This window comes from Haliaeetus leucocephalus, unplaced genomic scaffold (assembly GCF_000737465.1).
Source record: "Haliaeetus leucocephalus isolate CR32 unplaced genomic scaffold, Haliaeetus_leucocephalus-4.0 Scaffold555, whole genome shotgun sequence".
In the NCBI taxonomy this organism is placed as follows: domain Eukaryota; kingdom Metazoa; phylum Chordata; class Aves; order Accipitriformes; family Accipitridae; genus Haliaeetus; species Haliaeetus leucocephalus.
In genome coordinates, this window is record NW_010972991.1 from 8,879,245 (window position 1) to 8,898,604 (window position 19,360).

At 44.4% G+C, this 19,360-nt stretch overlaps 1 protein-coding gene across 1 annotated transcript in view; it reads right to left on the reverse strand.

Annotated features, from left to right (window-relative positions):
• Positions 1-19,354, reverse strand: part of DEPTOR (DEP domain containing MTOR-interacting protein) — a 77,941-nt gene extending 58,587 nt beyond the window's left edge. Inside the window, exon 1 of the mRNA XM_010576970.1 lies at positions 19,277-19,354. Within this exon, the coding sequence (XP_010575272.1) occupies positions 19,277-19,350 (74 nt within the window). The 5' untranslated portion in view covers positions 19,351-19,354. The remainder of the gene's footprint in view (positions 1-19,276) is intronic.
• Between the last annotated feature and the right edge of the window lie 6 nt (positions 19,355-19,360).

Sequence of the window (19,360 nt, forward strand, 5' to 3'; positions counted from 1 at the left end):
CCCCCCGTGCTTTCTCCCCCCCCCCCCCCCCCCCAGCGGCACAGGGGGACGGGGAATGGGGTTTACGGTCAGTTCATCACGTTATTTTCTGCCGCTTCATCCTCCTCAGGGGCAGGACTCCTCACACTCTTCCCCTGTTCCAGCGTGGGGTCCCTCCGACAGGAGACAGCCCTCCACGAACTTCTCCAACGTGGGTCCTTCCCACGGGCTGCAGTTCTTCATGAACTGCTCCAGTGTGGGTCCCCCACGGGGTCACAAGTCCTGCCAGAAAACCTGCTCCGTCGGCTCCTTTCTCCACAGATCCACAGGTCCTGCCAGGATCCTGCTCCAGCGCGGGGTTCCCACAGGGTCACAGCCTCCTTCGGGCACCCACCTGCTCCGGTGTGGGGTCCTCCCCGGGCTGCAGGTGGAGATCTGCTCCACCATGGACCTCCCTGGGCTGCAGGGGGACAGCCTGCCTCACCATGGTCTTCCCCACGGGCTGCAGGGGAATCTCTGCTCCAGCGCCTGGAGCATCTCCTCCCCCTCCTTCTGCACTGACCTTGCTGACGCAGGGTTGTTTCTCTTACATGTTGTCACTCCTCTCTCCGGCTGCCGTTTCTGTCTGTCCCACAACTTTTTTTCCTTCTTAAAAATGTTATCACAGAGGCATTACCCCTATCGCTGATGGGCTCGGCCTTGGCCGGCGGCGGGTCCATCTTAGAGCCGGCTGGTATTGGCTCTGTTGGACATGGGAAGGTTCCAGCAGCTTCTTACAGAAGCCACCCCTGTAACCCCCCCGCTACCAAAACCTTGCCACGCAAAGCCAATACAACTGACTACAGGCTATCAACAGGCCGAGACAATACAAACACCAAAGGCAGTCTTAGGTTGTACTAACTAACTGAGATGTTTCCAGAAACGATGGGAAATCCAGTTGTTCATGTCATTATATATAATACTACAGGACATCATCTAAATATTTTGCATTGTTCATGCCATCCTCATTCAAAAACAGTAAGCTCAAAGAGACGCAATGAAGCAGCGCTATGCTGGTATGAGAAATGATGAGCCAGTCTCATGAACAGAGAGAAAAAGTTACTGGCTTGGGAGTCGAGCCTTATCTAAACAAAAAGTGAGAGGAACGGAATTGTTGTCTATAATCTTTCAGGTGAGCTAAAAGCAGAGTGCAAGAAAAGCTATTTAAGTCATGCTGAGTGATCCTAAGGTAAAAATTAGACAAAGGTTTGGAGCAAAATTTTCTAATTGTTACTTGAGGCAAGAACTTACCTAACTTTTAGAGAACTGTAATAAATATACTACAGGATCATGTGTTATAGTATTCTGCAGAAGACCTTAAGTCCTGTGTTTAATAATTACATGACTTTTACACTAATTTCTATGAACAACCTTGGGAATACTACAGGGAGGAAGAATATCAGAGGCTGGCCTTTGAATGTACTATACCAGGACTCACAGCCTTTCTAAAGTCCTGTTTCATGTCAGCTGCAAAAAAGAAAAGTTCAAGCACTGCCTATATTAAGACATTTGCTGTTTATATTAAGGCTTTCAGTAAAAGTGGGTATGCAGATACACAGATATTCTTCATGTGCTTGCCAAGGCACAGGAGCTGTAAGTATGACGAGAGACGTCCGTATGTGTGAGTATGCTTCCCTGCTTTTGCAACAGGATATTACTTGGTTTTCATTTTCACTGTGCAAGCATACAGTAGTCCTTACGTGGCTGATTGAGAAGATGATAGGTATGTAACTGGACTGCCATTATCATAAGTCAACACCAAACTAGTGGCATGTTTTCCTCCAATGTCTGAGGGAAATCCTCTGACCTTTGTGATATACAACTGTCTCAAAAAATGGCTGGGGAACTGCTGTGCAGAAAGCCCATTAGCCGGCCAGCAGCAGGCATAGAGGCCAAGGGTCTGGTCTGCATCCTTGCTAAACCAAAGTGTAGAAGCCAGGAGTTGCAATGGCTGAGGATCCCTCTCCCAGCACCATGGCCCAACTCTGCATTTTACCTTTGGGTGAAGCCTCTACATGCCTGTACTCAGCTGGCTTTCCTGCCTCCACATGCAACACCCACTCATCCCGCTGGGACCCAAATAATGAGGTTTGCAGGAACCTCCAGCCCCTCATCTGAGATCTTGTGAAGCTACCACGAAGAACCTGACTATATAGTCATAGTCACCCTGGTCTTTTCAAGCCTGGAATTGGTCTAATTTTATATAGCAGCATATGATTTTTAAAAAAATTTATTTATTGAAATAATATAGAGTATGTATTTATTAAAGTAAAGAAATCAAAATAGGATAGAAGCCTAAATAGACTCATGTTACAGCCTTTTTCAGTTCCCTTAAGTTGTCATGTTTGCTTAAGAAAAACATTGCTTTGAGTGTAACATATAAGCCAGTATGACCTTCACAGCCAGCTGGAGGCAACAAATCAGTATAATCCTAATTAACATTCTGCTTATTTATATATGTTTTTCTTAAAGAGAAACCTGTAACATCCAATAAGGTTTCACTGTGAGTGCCAAATGGAAAAGAAGAAATTAATCACCATCTACAGAGAAAAAATGAAAAATGTCTCAGAAAGCTATTGGTTGCCCCAAACTACACTGAATGAGTTCCAAACGCACCTATGCCAAATGGTAACGATGATTTTACTCAACAATTCTGCAACATAACACTACTGTATTCATTTTTTAAACATAGCAAGAATTGCTCTCTGACACAAATGTTTTAATGATAAAGATCTGTCCTATCTGCTTTAAATCTCTTTATCTGTCATACAAACATGCAACATGAATTATGCTATATGAATTTAAGGGAATTACTCGATGGCATGAAGTTACTCACTGCTTAAATTCTGGCAGGCTAATGAAGAACTTTATCATTAAGGAAAACATATTGATAAAAATCCTAGTTAAAAACTAATTCTATTTAAAGGTTTTTACTTTTGCAAAAATCTAGCCTGGAGATGGTTTCTTTGGATGAGCTCAGCATTTTTCTGCATCTGATATATGATATGAACAGATACACAGCTGCTGCATAACAACTCGTTACGAATAGTTCCTTCTGTCAGGATGCTATCAAGGATCTTGTCTTGTTTGATTAGGCCTTGTTAAATGTTCACAAGTAGATGAGCTTTGAAAAGATAAATATTACCGAAGCGTTCTTCCTCTGCTTTTAAGATTAAATGGAATTTTTCCTTTAAAATACTAAATAAATCAATAAGGAGCCCAGAGAAGTTCTGCTGCTCTACTGAACAGCTTGCTCCCGTTGCTGGGCCATGTGTTTGCCATTTCTCATTCTAGGCAAAATTGCCTCTCCACACATGCAGAAAGCTCAGTGAACAGGTATTTATATGCCCTGACAATAAATTCAAACCGTGACTTCTTACTACTTTAATAACTCAGAACATGCACCCTGATCCTTATTCACCAAGTAACGGCATCAGCTTTACATATGCTATCAGCCTCAGTTGAATGCTGGTAGACTTAGATTACAACAATATGGTTATGTTTACAACATGCTCCAAAGTCTGGGTCAGGCCTGAACTTGAATCCAAAACACATGTTGCACAGACGGTTAGGGATAGGCTTTAGATGGGCAACAGGACAAGAGGAGGTGAGAGGTTAGGGCCAGCACTGTGCCTTTACACAGACTCAGATACTCACCTACCATCGGTGTAAATGACCCAACACTGTGTGTTAATCCTAAATTCATTTACTCAAGACGAGCCTTGACATCACGTGTCCTGAAGAAAGGCAGGATCTGTAGGAACGTGGGTATGGTTGCTCCTCAGATGGTGTTGACAACCACGGTTGGGCAGATGGACCACGGGCACTTCTTCTTGTAGCTACCCAGACACGTGGAGGCATGCTAAAGAGTATGCCAAGGTTTACTCCATTACTCGCCCCGGTTATCAAGGCACAATACAAACAGTGCCAATTAGGTCTTAATTTGAATGTAACTACAATGAGCTTTCTGAATGCTGAACTCCGCAAGATTTCACTCCATACGTAAGTAGGCTGTGCATATATGAACTGCTGAAACTGCAAAAGACTTGTGGCCGCTGAAGGCATGAAATCATTGATCAAGTGGCCAATACTTTTCTGTGCCTTTTTCCACAGGTCTGTCATTTTCTGAGGTGGAATACTGATATTTTACATGAAAAGATGTGCTGTATATAGTCTTCAGCCTGCAAGCAAAGTGTCACAATTTCCAGTCCACTAGAACTTTTCCTTAGCCACTATATATTTAAATAAATTCTTCTTTCTGTGTTTACTGTGCTTCTCCTAAACAGTTTACGCAATCCTTTTTTCTTCCTCCTGTGCCCCAGTAATGTACTTCCCAAGAGTACCGTTGTTACTGGCCTCATATAAACTCAGATGTTCCATATTCATCAGAAAAGAAATCAACACAGAATACAAACATATTTCATGTGAAAGTACGTAGGATACACTGTTTCAGCTGGTGTTGATTTACAGATTTAACAAAAAAATGTCATATGAAGTTCTTAATATATTAGTTTGGAGCAGCTCTGTAGCCAAAGTGAATGCAAGCAATTATCTTTCAACCACCACTGTTTGATTCATTACAGTAGGCCCAAAGTATAGCACTCAGAAAAACCACTGCTTTACAGAAACCTAAAATGATTGGATTTTCCCTGTTATGAAATATTTTTAAAGGATCTAGGCCTTGCAGCATTGTGATAAAGCACAACAACATACAGAGAAAGCAAAAAATCTCATTGCTTTGTGCGTGTTAAAAGAGGTATTATTTTCAAAAAGGCGGGATAATGGTTGGGCACATGCCTGATTTAATCACATCTTTGATTGCATCTGTGGAGGCAAGGGAGTGTATCTTATTACCTTCCAAATGGATTATCAGATAAGACATGCCCCTCCAAGGGAAGAAAGTGTTAACAGTTCGAAAACCTTCTTCCCTCAGCATGAGACAGAAAATCCACCTTCTACAAGCAAAGCTGGAGCTGCAGGACTTTGGAAAACCAGGAATTTATGCACACAAATAAACTCCCAAACTGGGCCCTTTGTGCACAGTGTCAGAGCATCTGAGAGTGCTTGATCTGTTTGCTGAACCACCATGCAGGCAGTGAGAACGGAGGAGCAGGTGGTTTGCCCTGAGATTACTGTTCCTCTTGTAATGCCAGCACGACATAGCCAGCAGGATTTCTGGCACTAACGTGATCTATTGGCCTTCCAGCATGTATTGCTCTGTTCACTGCCCCCAGTCTTTTCTCTATTCTCATCCTTCAAGGACTGATATAAAACCAGTATGTATGTCCTACATATGCGGTTGGTTTCTGTCCCCCAAGAGCCTAAGAAATGGATCTACAGATAACCTCACAGACACCCTGAAAACCTCTCTTGGTGGCAGGAAGAGTGGTGATGTTGACATCTCATGAATCTCACATGATCTGTGGTAAAATCCTGCCCTGACTGAAGACAGTGCAGTCAAAGGAATCAGGTTCTCACCTTCACATCTGCATAAAAAAATCAGTTGAAACAGAGAGATTTCAAAAGTTCTTGGGTATTCATTTGGAAGCGGATACACTTCTCATCCTTAAATTTGCTTGAAAGGCTGGACAATGTGAAAGGAGTGGTACTCTCCACCACCGCATTCGTTGTACAAACTAACCCAGCTGATTTTGCACTGAAATAGGTTAGGAAGTATTCTCACAAGCCCTCCCACCAGTGCAACTGAGTGAATAATAACCTCTGGTTACCAGCCAGTAACAAAATGCTGATAATATCAGCCACTACAGCTTAAAGAAGACATCACACTATGCCTTCATGAAATACAGAGTAATTCATGTTGGAAGGGACCTCTGGAGGTCATCTGGTCCAACGTATACTGAAAGCATGTCCAGTTAGTACTAAGTTGCTCAGGGTCATGTCCAGGCAAGATTTTAGTATTTCCAAGCTTCTCTGGGCCCCTATTCCAACTTTTTACTTACCCTTATGGTGAATAATTCTTTCCAAATTTTGCCTACTGCCTCTTGTCCTATCCCTGTGCACCTTGGAGAAGACTCTCTCCCTGTTTTCCTACACCTTCTCATTTAAGCAGCTGCCAGCACTAAGTTCCCCCTGAACCTTCTCTTCTCTAGGCTGAGCAGACCCAGCCCTCAGCATCTCCTTGTACATCATGTGCTCCAGCCCTCCCCCATCCCGAGAGCCAGCCCTCCTTGGGGCTTGCTCCAGTGCGTCAATGCATTTCTTGTACGAAGCCACCTTTCTGCTGTCAATTTTAGATAATTGCATAATTTTGCATAAATTAAGGTTGAGATAATAAGCTTTTAATAAACTTTGTTTTATTTCTTTTTGTTCAGTGTGCTTTTAAGAACCTACTTTCATTGCCTTGTCTAATTAGACAATCAGCAGTATGATACCAATGGCTCCTATTATGGAGCCATTTTTCCTGTCACTGAGATCTACTTATTAATTTAACCTTATCTATTTCTACCATTTCCCAAAAGACTTGAAAGGTCTGAGTTTGTCCAAATGCTATTAGTTTTGAAAATACTTTAATTGTCCACAAGTCTTTAAGCTTCTAGGCCCAAATAATTCTCAAAATGGTATTTGTACAATCTCTTTTGGGATTTGTACATGACAATGCTACTTTTAGCTTCTTCGCGCTACAATTTCCCCTGTTTGCACTGACCAAGCAGCAAAATAGCAGTTTAAGGTAGGAGTTACTCTTTCTACATCTTACTAAAAATAGCTAGAGAAAAGTATAAGTTAATTACATCCTGAGCATCAGGAAACAATTAACAGCTCTCTATTATATCACCCTGATTTCTAAGCTATACAATTATATGCTACTGCAGAAAAGGATGTGTGATTACCAAGAGAAGGATCTTTTCTGCAAAAAATGAAAGGCAATTGTTCCACCGCTGACAATCAGCACTAAAATAATGCTTAGCTAATATCTTTTCAGAAGTCATTTCCATTATTTGCAATCCTAACTTTGAGTGATGTGTTGGCCATATGTTGTCAGCTTCTCCTCCTAAAGAGGATGAGCATAAGTGCTGGACTCTGATTCTTCAGACAAGCACTCACAACTTCAGCTTCCTGTGAATATTCTGCAATACTCACTGGAATTAAATTAAAAATCATCGCTTTTATGAACCACATTGTAACTACGCCTTGTGTTTGGTTTGCATCTTAAATCAGAGCTGAGAATGGCTTGCGAAAACACAAAGGAATACACAGGCTTGCCCTAAGCAGCCTCAGCGCTTTTAAGACATGAGTAACATGAAGACCAACAGATACAACATACGAACACTTCTTTTTAACTCCTGCTGATAAACTCATTTGGCCCAACATGCAGGAAAGCGGTGCATACACAGAGTCAGCAGATTGCACAACAGTTCAGCTGAACACTAATAGAAACATTACAGCAATATACCTGTTTTGGCAATGGCCCTTTGTGTGAGAAGCAATGAAACAAACCCACATAAACCTCCACAACTCCAAGTCAAAGGCCACTGTGCTAGATGGTAGCTGTGCTACTGGGGGTGGGAGAATCTTCCCAAACCAGGATGCATAAACGATAAACACGATAGTGCTGCTTATCAGCAGAAGAACTTTGGTCTCTGCAGATTCCTTGTGCAATGCACCTCCAGGAGAGCCATACTTCTCTCCCAGAAAGTTCAAGTTCTGTTCCAAGTTCTCTTACCTTATCATCTTACACCTCAAGGTTTCTTCTATGCACTGTCCTTGACAAACATAATTTTGTCTGGCTCCTATTTATCTGGAATGCTCTTAGAAAGATAGTTTCCACAGCTCTTGATCTCAACAAGGTTGCCCATCTCCCTCATTCCTTCCACTGCCTCCACCTCTTCTGTCACATCAAACACAGTATTACCATGCTTATCTTCACTTTCAAGCTCCCACCTTTGCTATCACCGTCTCTCAGGTGGTGTTGGCTTTTGCTCTGACTGGCCATTTAGTTCCAGTTTTGCCACTTGGTTTTAAATCTTCAAGCGAGCATCTTTGTGCTTGCTGCCTTAATACACAGGAGACACCCTCACCCAAACAGCCACAGAGCTGTCTGGATGTAGTCCCCCAAATCCCATCCAGCATTGCTACGATCTCCACCAAAACCCTGACATCTAAATAGCGGGTTGGGCAGGGGAAGAATGGATGAAAGGGGCGAGAAGGGGCTCCTGGCCTGGCACAGTTGTGCTTTAACATCAGGGTTTGCCTCCATGAGAAGCCAATCTCACTATAGGGTCCCCCAGTAGAAGGGGGGTCTGTGGGGCTCCTCACCCCCGACCCCAGGCCAGCTGACCTTACCCTTTGCACTGTCACTGGTGCTAGTTTGACATGACGGTAACCTGGCTGTGCTCCCCAGACCGCTCACCATGGGGTCAGACACGCACCAACGCAGCAGCACCAGGCCAAGCAGCAGGAGCCCCGATCCAGAGGAGCCGGGCTGCCCTGCTCTGCAGCCGCAGCTACGCACATTGGCTCAGCGCCGCTGTAAAACCCACAGCGTGACTTACAGTCCACCAGTTCTCCACAGAAACCAGAAAACTCTCATTTGTCTGCAAATCCCTGTGACACAGCTGTGGTAGCCCATGTAATCACCCACACAATTGCAAGGAAATGGAGAATCATGGCCTTGTTGTGTGAAAATCAGCTTCTGTATTTGCTCTGAATTAGGAAGCCCAATCAGGCATATTTTTTAATTATTCGTAAACGCACCTTTGAGATCTGAATGCATTTACTTGATCGAGGCACTGCTAAGAAGCAAACTATGAAGACTGTAAAATTACAGGGCTGATAATTAAGGTAGGGGGTTACATTCTGAAGTAGTGCTGTCACATTGGCAGCACTGTGGTGTGCTGGTCATATAAATTACACAGTACAAATTTCAAAACATATGAAATGTCAGTATTTGTCTCTATTCATGCACAATACCCTGACAAGAGTGCAAAAGTAAAGTTAAAAACCTTGAAAGAGAAATAATCTAGGAAAATTGCAAACATAGTTTCTCTTCCTATCTGGTAACAACATGTGCATTGGGCATTTAAACTCAACATGATTTTTATAATGTCTTCTACTGGAGTCTGAATTTTTTTAATGGGAATCCAGCAAATGTTTGACCCACATTGAGTTTAGGCAAATTAAGCACTGAGGGGGTGGCCAAGCAAACCCAGCAGTGGCTGCTGCCACCGTTCCCTCTGTCTCTGTCCTTGACCATGCGTTTCTGCCGGCTCCCTCACTCCAGCGCTGCCACTGATCTGACCTCATGCTAAGCCTGTTTAGAAAGTTAAATTTTTCTTATTTGGCTTCAGCTGCTTTAGTTGCCTGAACTTCTGATCCCAGACAAATGCCAGTGCACAGTGCGGCAGAAGTGATAAGAGCAGGGCAGTAGCAGCCTGCAGTTAGACCTGCCATATCAGAAAACCGCAGCCTTAAACTGTAGTTCAGTGATGTGGAGTAAACCAGCACCCATTTCTCCCCCCCCCTCGCACTTCTTCAGAGAAACCTTTTATGTGGTCATGTGGTAAATTGGTTTGTAAAACTGACCCAACTGAAATATCAGCCATCCAAAAGCCCTGCTGATCACTTCCCCAGTGCAGGTGTGCTGGTTTTGCCTGGGATAGAGTTAATTTTCTTCATAGTAGCTGGTATGGGGCCATCTTTTGGGTTTGGGCTGGAAACAGTGTTGATAACACAGGGATGTTTTCATTACTGCTGAGCAGTGCTTACCCAGAGCCAAGGGCTTTTCTGCTCCTCACCCCACCCCACCAGTGAGCAGGCTGGGGGGGCACAAGGAGTTGGGAGGGGGCACAGCTGGGACAGCTGACCCCAGCTGACCACAGGGACATTCCAGACCATAGGACGTCATGCTCAGCAACAAACGCTGGGGGAAGAAGAAGGAAGGGGGGACGTTCGCAGTGATGGCGTTTGTCTTCCCAAGTAACCGTTACGTGTGATGGAGCCCTGCTTTCCTGGAGATGGCTGAGCACCTGCCGGCCGATGGGATGTGGTGAATGAATTCCTTGGTTTGCTTTACTTGTGCATGCAGCTTTTGCTTTACCTATAAAACTGTCTTTATCTCAACCCGTGAGCTTTCTCACTCTTACCCTTCCGATTCTTTCCTCCATCCCACCGGGGAGGAGTGAATGAGCGGCTGTGTGGTGCTTCATTGCCAGCTGGGGTTAAACCACGACAGCAGGTTACCGTATGGTGATGGTCCAGAGATGCTTAAGCCAGTCTGAAGCAGCGGAAGCACAGAGGAGGGAACCAGGAGGCAGAAAAACCTATGTTGGTGTCCTGGTTTCAGCTGGGATATAGTTAACTGTCTTCCTAGTAGCTGGTCCAGTGCTATGTTTTGAGTTCAGTATGCAAAGAATGTTGATAACACTGATGTTTTCAGTTGTTGCTCAGGAGTGTTTAGACTATAGTCAAGGATTTTTCAGCTTCTCATGCCCAGCCAGGGCACCTGACTCAAACTGGCCAACAGTGTATTCCATACCATGGGACGTCCCATCTAGTATAGGAACTGGGAAGTGGGGGGGGCAGGGATTCGCCGCTCGGGGACTGGCTGGGTGTCGGTCGGCGGGTGGTGAGCAATTGCCCTGCTCATCATTTGTACATTCCAATCCTTTTATTACTACTGTTGTCATTTTATTAGTGTTATCATTATCATTATTAGTTTCTTCTTTTCTGTTCTATTAAATCGTTCTTATCTCAACCCAGGAGTTTTACTTCTTTTCCTGATTTTCTCCCCCATCCCACTGGATGGGGGGGAAGTGAGTGAGCGGCTGCGTGGTGCTTAGTTGCTGGCTGGGGTTAAACCACGACAGTTGGTGTGGGTACAAGAAAGAGAGGACCACTGCTTTCAGTGGCAGTACTAGCTCAAAGTTTTAGCTGTCCAAACTATTAGCCCCTCTCCGCCTCTCTAGCTCCAGGCATACCTGGATCCCTGTGTAGCCGTACCATGACAAAAAGAGCCCTGCTGAGGAACAGAGAAATAGAGTAACAGAAGCAGACCTGCCTGAGGAGGCTCCTTTGACTTCACAGGTTTCTCTAGAGCCTGAGTGAGCTTGTGACACAGTCTGTGGGTTATCTTTTCCCTTTCTCCATGCTTCCATGCAACTCAATGCTTCAGAGTTTTAAAAAAATAACAGAGCAAGATTGCACATTATTTTACTTCCACTCCTGCTATAGCACCCTCCTGGCAGTGTAGGTTTAAATATTTTATTTTTCTTTAACTCTGCAATCAGTTTTATTCTTTCTGCTGCAAGGAACAAAAGTATATTCACAATACAGTCATTTCTCCTTAAGGCCACAGGAAAAATGTGGGATTCAAGGGAAAGGTCAAATCTCCAAACAGTTAAAAAAAAATTTTAAAAAGGTTATTACTGTTAATATTTATGAAACTGATTAAAAATCTCTTCTCAGCTTTCCTTCTACTAGCTAGTGAAGGCAAACTGCCTTTGTAAATCTGTCTCTCCATTCTATTATAATACCAATAGTCTTAGTTGAAGCAGTGTAACTAAAGACCCTTGTAAGCCTGTGTTCAAATAGGTTTAAACTGTATTTAATTCCAGTGGTTAATACATTAAAATTGTTTAAAATATGTGGTTTGTATATCCTGCTCTTGCTTAAGGAAAGAAAACCAGGAACAACCCATGACTAACATGTGAAGTGCATCCTTCACTCAACGAATGGCAGTGGTTCTGCCGAGACCTGAGGCTTTGCAGTTTCTGTCTTTATTAACCTTTAGAGCCTCGATGCATTTTTTCTTCAGGGACCAGGTACACAAACCAAACCTGCTTAGCTCTTGCTTCTTACCCAGCCTTTCACCCCTTTGCCAATTCTTTATCAGTTAGTTTAATCTCTTCCCACAAAAATTTATTTTGAGGAGATGACTGTATTCAACCCTGGCCTTGAACACAGGAAAAAAAGTATCTTTCATTTAGCAAAAGGACTCACACAAGCCTGCTCTGAAAGGAAGAAAGAGGCAAAAGCGTTAACCACAATACAAGTGTTAATAAAAAACAGACTAAGTGGCAAGAAAGATAGAAAGGCCCAGAGCCTCAGGAGGGAATGTCTGTTTCTGAGAGCAGATCCTAAGCCAAGAGCTACCACCCAAGCCAGCACTCAGTGCCTGGGCACTTAGTGATGGGGATGACGAAGTCTATGTCAGGAACTTAGCTGGACTGCGGAGAAGCTCACGTTTGCTGCTGTGACAATATCCTTCACTTTCTTAAGTTTTACATCACAGAAAGTACTGAAATTCTTTAAGTTTTACATTTCAAAAGGTACTGGAGTCTACAGGTATAAGAAATACCTCAGTTAAAATGAAATGCACAAATGCACTGATTCCTTCCTAGTCCTCGTCCATTTATCCAACAGTGAAAGCTGGTTGGCCTCCCTCCTGGCTTCAGTCTGGTCTCTCACTCTACAGATGTGACTGTGGAGGGAGGAAAGAGCGGATCCTTTCCTGAACATGCTACCCAGAGCTCCCGACACATCCCGGCACACACAGTACCACCTCTCCATCTCCACATTTGGGAGGTATTTTTCTTTGTGCTTTTGGGATGCCATGCTTGGGCTCGGTGTCTGACCTCCCAAACCAGAAATCCCAATCCTGACAGAGTCCCACTTTGGTTCCCCAAGTTTGGCAGCTCCACACAGACCTTCCCTCATCAGCCAGAGCCCGCTACTGCTGCAAGAAACTGCTACGAATTGCAGCCAAGATTTGTGTTGCAAGGACTTTATTTTTCTTCAGAGCATACAGTGCCTACCCTTGCCAGGACCTGATAAATAGCTCAAATTCCTAAGCGCTATCGCTACACAAATAGTAAATAATAATGACAAGTGACAGTACTTCTCTGTCATGGTGCCAGCCTATGGCCACTGCCCCCACAGGAACAGGGATCATGTAGTAAATGCAAAGCTAGATTGCTTTTGGCACATTAATTCTGCCTTCCCTGCACGAGCATCAACATCAAAACAGTTTCCTTCACCTGTTCATGGGCAGCTCCTCCAACATAAAATACATAAAAATATTCTTGCACATGCTACACACATCCAGGATCCTTTGCTTGCCTGCTGATCTCTGCTAACCTGAGACAAAAGTTAATGATTGACTGCATCTGGAATGGAATACATAAAATATACAGCACAAACCACCCGTACAACATCCGCCTTCTTGTGTACATAGCAAAAGAGCGATCGCTATTTGCACATGCATTGTTAACTACTTGATCTCTGAGTTGTGTTTGAGGAAAGCTGCTGATGGGAACGAGTGAGTTATTAAAAGGCATAGCTTAAAGGAAAGAACTGAGCAAACAAAAGCCTTACGTCTTGATTTCTACAAATGTTGAATAGCCACAAATTTTACTGAAGGACATGAGAAACTGAGATTCCTGGCCCAGAAATCATATACATATACATACACATATACATATACGCATATACATACATGCCTATGGGACTTGATGCCATTAAAATTAGTACAAACGGGCAAGATTGAAACACATGAGAAGGTGCACCAGGTATCAAAGATTCTAGAAAAAATGAACATATAAATTTGAGAAGCACATGCTTTTTATAAAATTAAAATAATTTATATTAATTAAAATATATAATTGAAAGTGTTGTGATAGGGTAGAGTTAGTGGGAAACTTCTTGATTTCACAACACTTCATTTTGCAGCTCTACCAACCTTCACTTTGAAACCTTTTCTTTCAGTGTATTACTCTGGTGGAACCTCACAGAGAAGATATTGCCAATTTTTTGGTTGCTTGATTTTGGAAAACAAATTAATGAAAGTGAAATTATTTGGACAGAGAGTTCTGGAGCACTCTGTTCCACAGAGATCTGATGATACAATCTCCTGTGTCCTATCTGCCCTGAAGAGGTCAGCAGACAAGAGCCTTCTCAAGTGAGACAACTGAAAACTATTTTTTTCAGGGTTAGCTTTGAGCCCGATCAGTAGCTCTTGGCTAAGGGAAATGCAACCACTGGTGGAGAACTAAGGAGGTCGCAAGAACAAGGTGCAGGGGGTAGAAAAACACATCATCCCTTTAGGTGGAAGTACAATATTGGATTGGCTTAGGCAGATTACAAAATCTCATCTTAATGAGTTCTGTCTCTAAAAATGGCATATAGGTTTGTTTGATATCTGAAGATCAGTGAGGACCTGACTTGAGAGGAAGTGACCTCTAGACAATTTTGTATCTTAAATCCTTACATTCCTTTGAGTGTACAAGCTTACACAGTTGTAGTAGTGCATCATTAGAGTGTTAATATACTTTCGAACACAGTGATAGCATTTAATAAATTATTGAACTATATGGTTATTATTTTTCTATATTATAGCAATACATTAGCGATAAGGCTCTCTTGATTATATTTCTCTAGAAACTGTTACTGTTATGTGCCCTGGGTTCTTTCCACCTTAGAGTGCCAATGAACTTTTGAACCTTACCACTGTGAAAAAGGTTGACTTATTTATTGCTCAGAATAAGAAAAGCATTTATGGACCTGTAGGTGCTATCACCCTTCAGAAGTTAATGACTCTGAAAGTTATGCACTCCAATATGTTAAGAAGTTTTCTTAAAGCGATAATCTTCCTGAAGTGAGACCTTTGGAAGACCAGTGAATACTGGTTTTGACATGTCTTGCAGCTTCAAAACGTATAGCTGTTTACCATGTAAAACCTCTTTTGTAAGATGAAACTCATATAAAAACTCTGATAAAAAGGCAAACAAATTTCTGTTGAACCATATCTTGCCTGAAAGAAAGAAAAATCTCTAAGAAACATGCTTCGTATTTCCCTAAGCAGAAAGAAAGAAGATGCTGAATTATAAGAACTATTCTATCAAAACCACTGGCTCATCTAACAAGTTTCCTAATTATTTACCCAACTATTTAACAAAAGTGTGAATCAGCAAAGGTGTTGCTTCTTGTAAAGGCTGGTGATAAAGAGGTATCCAAAAGTCTGCAGAGACATTAAATGTCATTTAAGTTACACCTACTACAGAGAACTGCACCATATATACAATTGCAATTTCTGATTTAAAAAAAAAAAAAAAGGTGCTCTTTTAATATTGCTGTTTGGACAGCTGAAGCCTGAAGACACCCTGAATGACTAGGCATATTTTCTGCAAGAAATGAGGGACTCTTGGAAGATGTACCAGATTTTGGTGACAATCTGGCATCAAGAACCAGTTAGCAGACAAAGAAGATTTCAGACGCCCCTGACTTGTACGACAGGCAGCCAGCATGTATATCAAAACATGCCCATTGAAACTGCTTTTGGTTGCCAGAGGCAAGATTCAGCTTTAACTAAGTTAATGCTCAAACTCAGACAGAGATACTTTAAAACTTCTCCCAAACAGTGCTGAAACGGGCATAACCTGTTGCCTTCGACCGGGAGGGAAATGAGCCTGGAATCGCTCTGCTTCCGATAAAATTCTTGTTGACTTCGGTAGTGCTGTTATACGTTCCCATTATTATGCTTCCAACAATGACTATCCAAAGCACTAAGGCTGTGACACCCTCCTTCAGGCACAGCCAGCGACACCGAGGAAGCTCAGGGCCATTCGCTTCCCTGGGGCTGCCCCCAAGCAAGCGTTTGCAGGCAGGGACGGGGGTGGGGGGGGAAGGCTTCGAAGGGCTCTCCCAGTGCCAAGGAAGCTGAAGGCCCCGTGAGCCTCTCGAGCAGAGCTCGCAGTTTCTTCAGGAGACGGGTCCATACCCCTCACTTGTAACTTACGGAGCCTTTTAAGGGCAGCTCTGTTGCAGGCTTCCTCCAAAGAGCGAGCTCACCACGGAACAGCTATAGGGTCTCTGAAACTGCAGCAGAACAGGGGGAAGAGCTGGGAGTTTGGGTGTTCGGAGCTGTCAGGCAGTTTGTCCTTGCAGGGCTGCCGGTGCCTGGAAAGCCCACAGCTGGATCGTGCCCATCGCAGCTCTCGCCTTGCTCCTCCTAGTCTTCTGCATGGCAGAGAGAAGCTGCCAAAGGGTCTGTCCTGAAGTGCCACGCTGCTGAGGTCTTTTGCTTTGTTTCATGGCTGTCAGCTTGATAATTAAAAGGCCTATCAAGAGCCAAACTTCAGAAGTCCTCACTTTAAAAATTATGCTCCCATTAACCAAAAGTAAGAGCTAGTTAGGTATTCACTCAGCCAGCTACTGGGGTTAGAGGCAGAGGACGCTACTGAATGTAAAAATCTACCACGTTAGCTAAAATATAGCTCAAGGTCCTGTTTCTTTTTCCATAAATCATGCCACCCATGGACCAGGATTTACATCACTGCTTCAACTCCCACAAACTGCTCATGACTGAAGGTGGTGGGTGCAAGCCCAGAGCCAGCATTTGCCAGCTGACGTAGCACACACCGGGGCAGAGGCTCCTGACCTCGAAAAGGAGAAATACAGATCACAAGCAACTGAAGGACAGTAACAAGAAGGACAAAACTCTTTGGCCTCCTCCTCTCCCTCCCCTAGCCAGCCTGCACTTGCCTGGGGAGGGGAAGGGGGCACAGGGCTTCCATCCCCACTGCCAGCGCTGCCAGCGTGCAAAGCCAGGCTTGCCCAGGTGCTGCTCAGATGAATTCAGCCCTTACTGCACAAAGAAGTCCCTGCCAGAGAGGGACAGATGTGCAACGAACAGGCCACAGGAATGGGGGCTATGACGCAATGTGTGAGGCTGGGGTGAGACTGGCAATAGGAACTTTGTAAGGAATTTAAATCAAGCACCTCTCGTAAGTATTTGAGTTTGGGCACATGCACTGTTTGGTCTAGTACAGGGGTGCTTTAAATACCTACATTCGGTTGGCTTTGTGTAAGCAACACCATGCTCACAGTTTCGTTTTACACTTTTACTCCTAAGTGTTCATCTTGCAGTATGCAACACTTGCTCATATGCACTTTCACCCAAATACACACATAATCACCTGTCTGGCTGCATCACTCCCGCTGGGGGCTTATCTGGCATTTGTAAGCATCACTAAGAATAGAGTACAGTATGTTTCCTTGAGTGCATGTGCTGGTTTTCTATCATCTGTTTGCCTGCCCCAAAGGCCGCTGAGATAGCCTGTCTTTGATCCTGAAAATCCTCCAAAATTTCATTTAGCCTTAACAATTATACACCTTTCTTGGACAGGAAAAGAGAAGCTTTAAATGCAGGGTTGGCTAAAACTGGTCTACCGGCCAGTTTTCTATTGCGTATTTGGTGGCTTTTATGGTCTGGAAAACTGAAGACAACTGACACTTTGCATAGAGTATCCTGACAGAGAAACAGAACAAAGCTAACAAAAAACTGGGGGAAGAGAGACAATTTTGGGTGCAGTTTCGCAAGACGGTTCCAGCTGACCCAACAGCTCACTGCTGCCAAAACGGGAGATCTTGCTTATTCTCCGCTACCTCCTCTTCCTACTCCTGGCTCCACATTCCCACCACCTACCTTCTGTGGGTTCCGGCAGTGAGCAGCTCAGAAAACTAACTTACCTACTGCATCGCTGCATTGGATCTGCTCCCAGGAAGGTGCAAGAAGTATGCAAGCGGCACGAGGGAGGAGGGGGGACTACACAGTCGGGAGTGGGGAGTAGGAAAAGGGTCAGGGAGAGAGTGGATCTCCCCATTAGCAGTAGCTAGACATGATGCAGGCTGAGCTGTTCATGAAACCACAGTCCAAGGAGACCTAGGCCACTTCCTACAGATTCCATAGGTAACTTTACAGGACGGGGAATAATTATTTTGTATCTGTAGATAGTCCTGCCCCAAAACAGCACCATATTTCATTACCTTAATAAATCAGATGACAAAAGTCATGCTTGATTGTGAGACTAATGAGCTGATTCCAGGAGCCAGATTTGTTGAAATTTCCTCAGTCTTCTCCTTCCTGAAAGATTGCAAAGCTTTTGCTTTTACATTTAACTATGAGGGGTATAAAAATATTAATGTGATCTTAATAGAAATGTTGTATTAGCCTTCGATCTTCCAACTTCTAGTGAGATAAATTAAGAACAGCAGGATTCTTATCAGGCACTTGGATGAACAACTCTGCACTAAGTCCACCATGCAGAGCCTGTGTGCCGGTGCACCCTGTCACCCTAGGTTTCACTTCAGGCTACTTTGAAGAGGAATCTCAAGCTTAGAGCACACACTGGTGTGTACTGGAGCCAGACCACTAAAACAACTTTTACCCCCCAAACACAGGTATCACTGGTGTGCATCACAAGGTGTCAATGGTCCTCACCATGTGGATCCGACCAGTAACAATGTCAGCGTCTGTACTAGCAGCAATGATGGCACCTCGTAAATCAAGCAACATTTCTATCATTTTGCAGTGTTTGTCCGGCATTTGAGCAAAAAGTTCAAAGAAAATTCAAGCAAAAACCACTGGGAAAATATTTCTACAATCTCTTTCTAGCTACACATATAACACATGATAAAAATAGGATTTTTCTTCCTGAATCACAAGGTGTTCCATCTACAAGCCGAAAGTCTTAAAATTTCTTTTTCTCCTCTGTAGTGTATGGGTACAGATGGCACACTAAATACATCACAGAAATTAAAAATTAACTGAGTCAGGCATTTTTGTTAACGGTTTCTGTGCTGCGCACAACTCCAGTCACACAGCACTGTTAATTACTGCTGGCACTGACAGTAGGGATCCCCTTCCATCTGCTGGGACCAGCTGATGCAAAATAAAAACAAGCCCTTGGAATAAGGAGCACCTCTGCAGGGTCACTGCCCGGCACCGCTGCGGGAGCTGGAGAGCACACGGCGTTTGTGCAGGAGCGGTTCCCCGCGCTCTGCTTATTTCTCGCTGGAGTGCTGAAACACTTTATGGCTTATGGTTTCTTTGGGTTTGGGTTTTTTTTCCTCTTTAAAGACGCAACTCTCCCTCTGCATCGCTTGATCCCTTTAGCGATGCTGCAGCCTTTCCCCCAGACGCCTCCTATCCCACGCAGGGGAGCAAAGGTGCCCGGGGCAGAAGACCCCCGAGGCGGTGACTTACCTCCCCGGGCTGGCAGCGTCGGCTGCCACCTCCCCTCCTCCTCCTCCTCCTCCTCTTCCTCCTCGCTGCGGAAAGCGGGGCCGGAGCCCGGGGACGCGCTGGAAGCAGGGCAGGTGCTCCGGTGCAAGGGAAGCCCGAGGGGACAGCCCCTCCCCCTCCCCCCCCCAGATCCCCCCCCCGCCGCTGCCGACCCCCGGGTACGTGTCCCCCGGCAAAGCGGAGGTGGTGGTTGCGGGGTAGGGGGGGGGAGGCACCGCTTACCGGAGCTGCTCGCCGGTGAGCAGGACCTCGGCCATGTGCTCCAGCTCCGCCGCTTTCTGCTGCATGCTGCTCATGCCCTCCTCC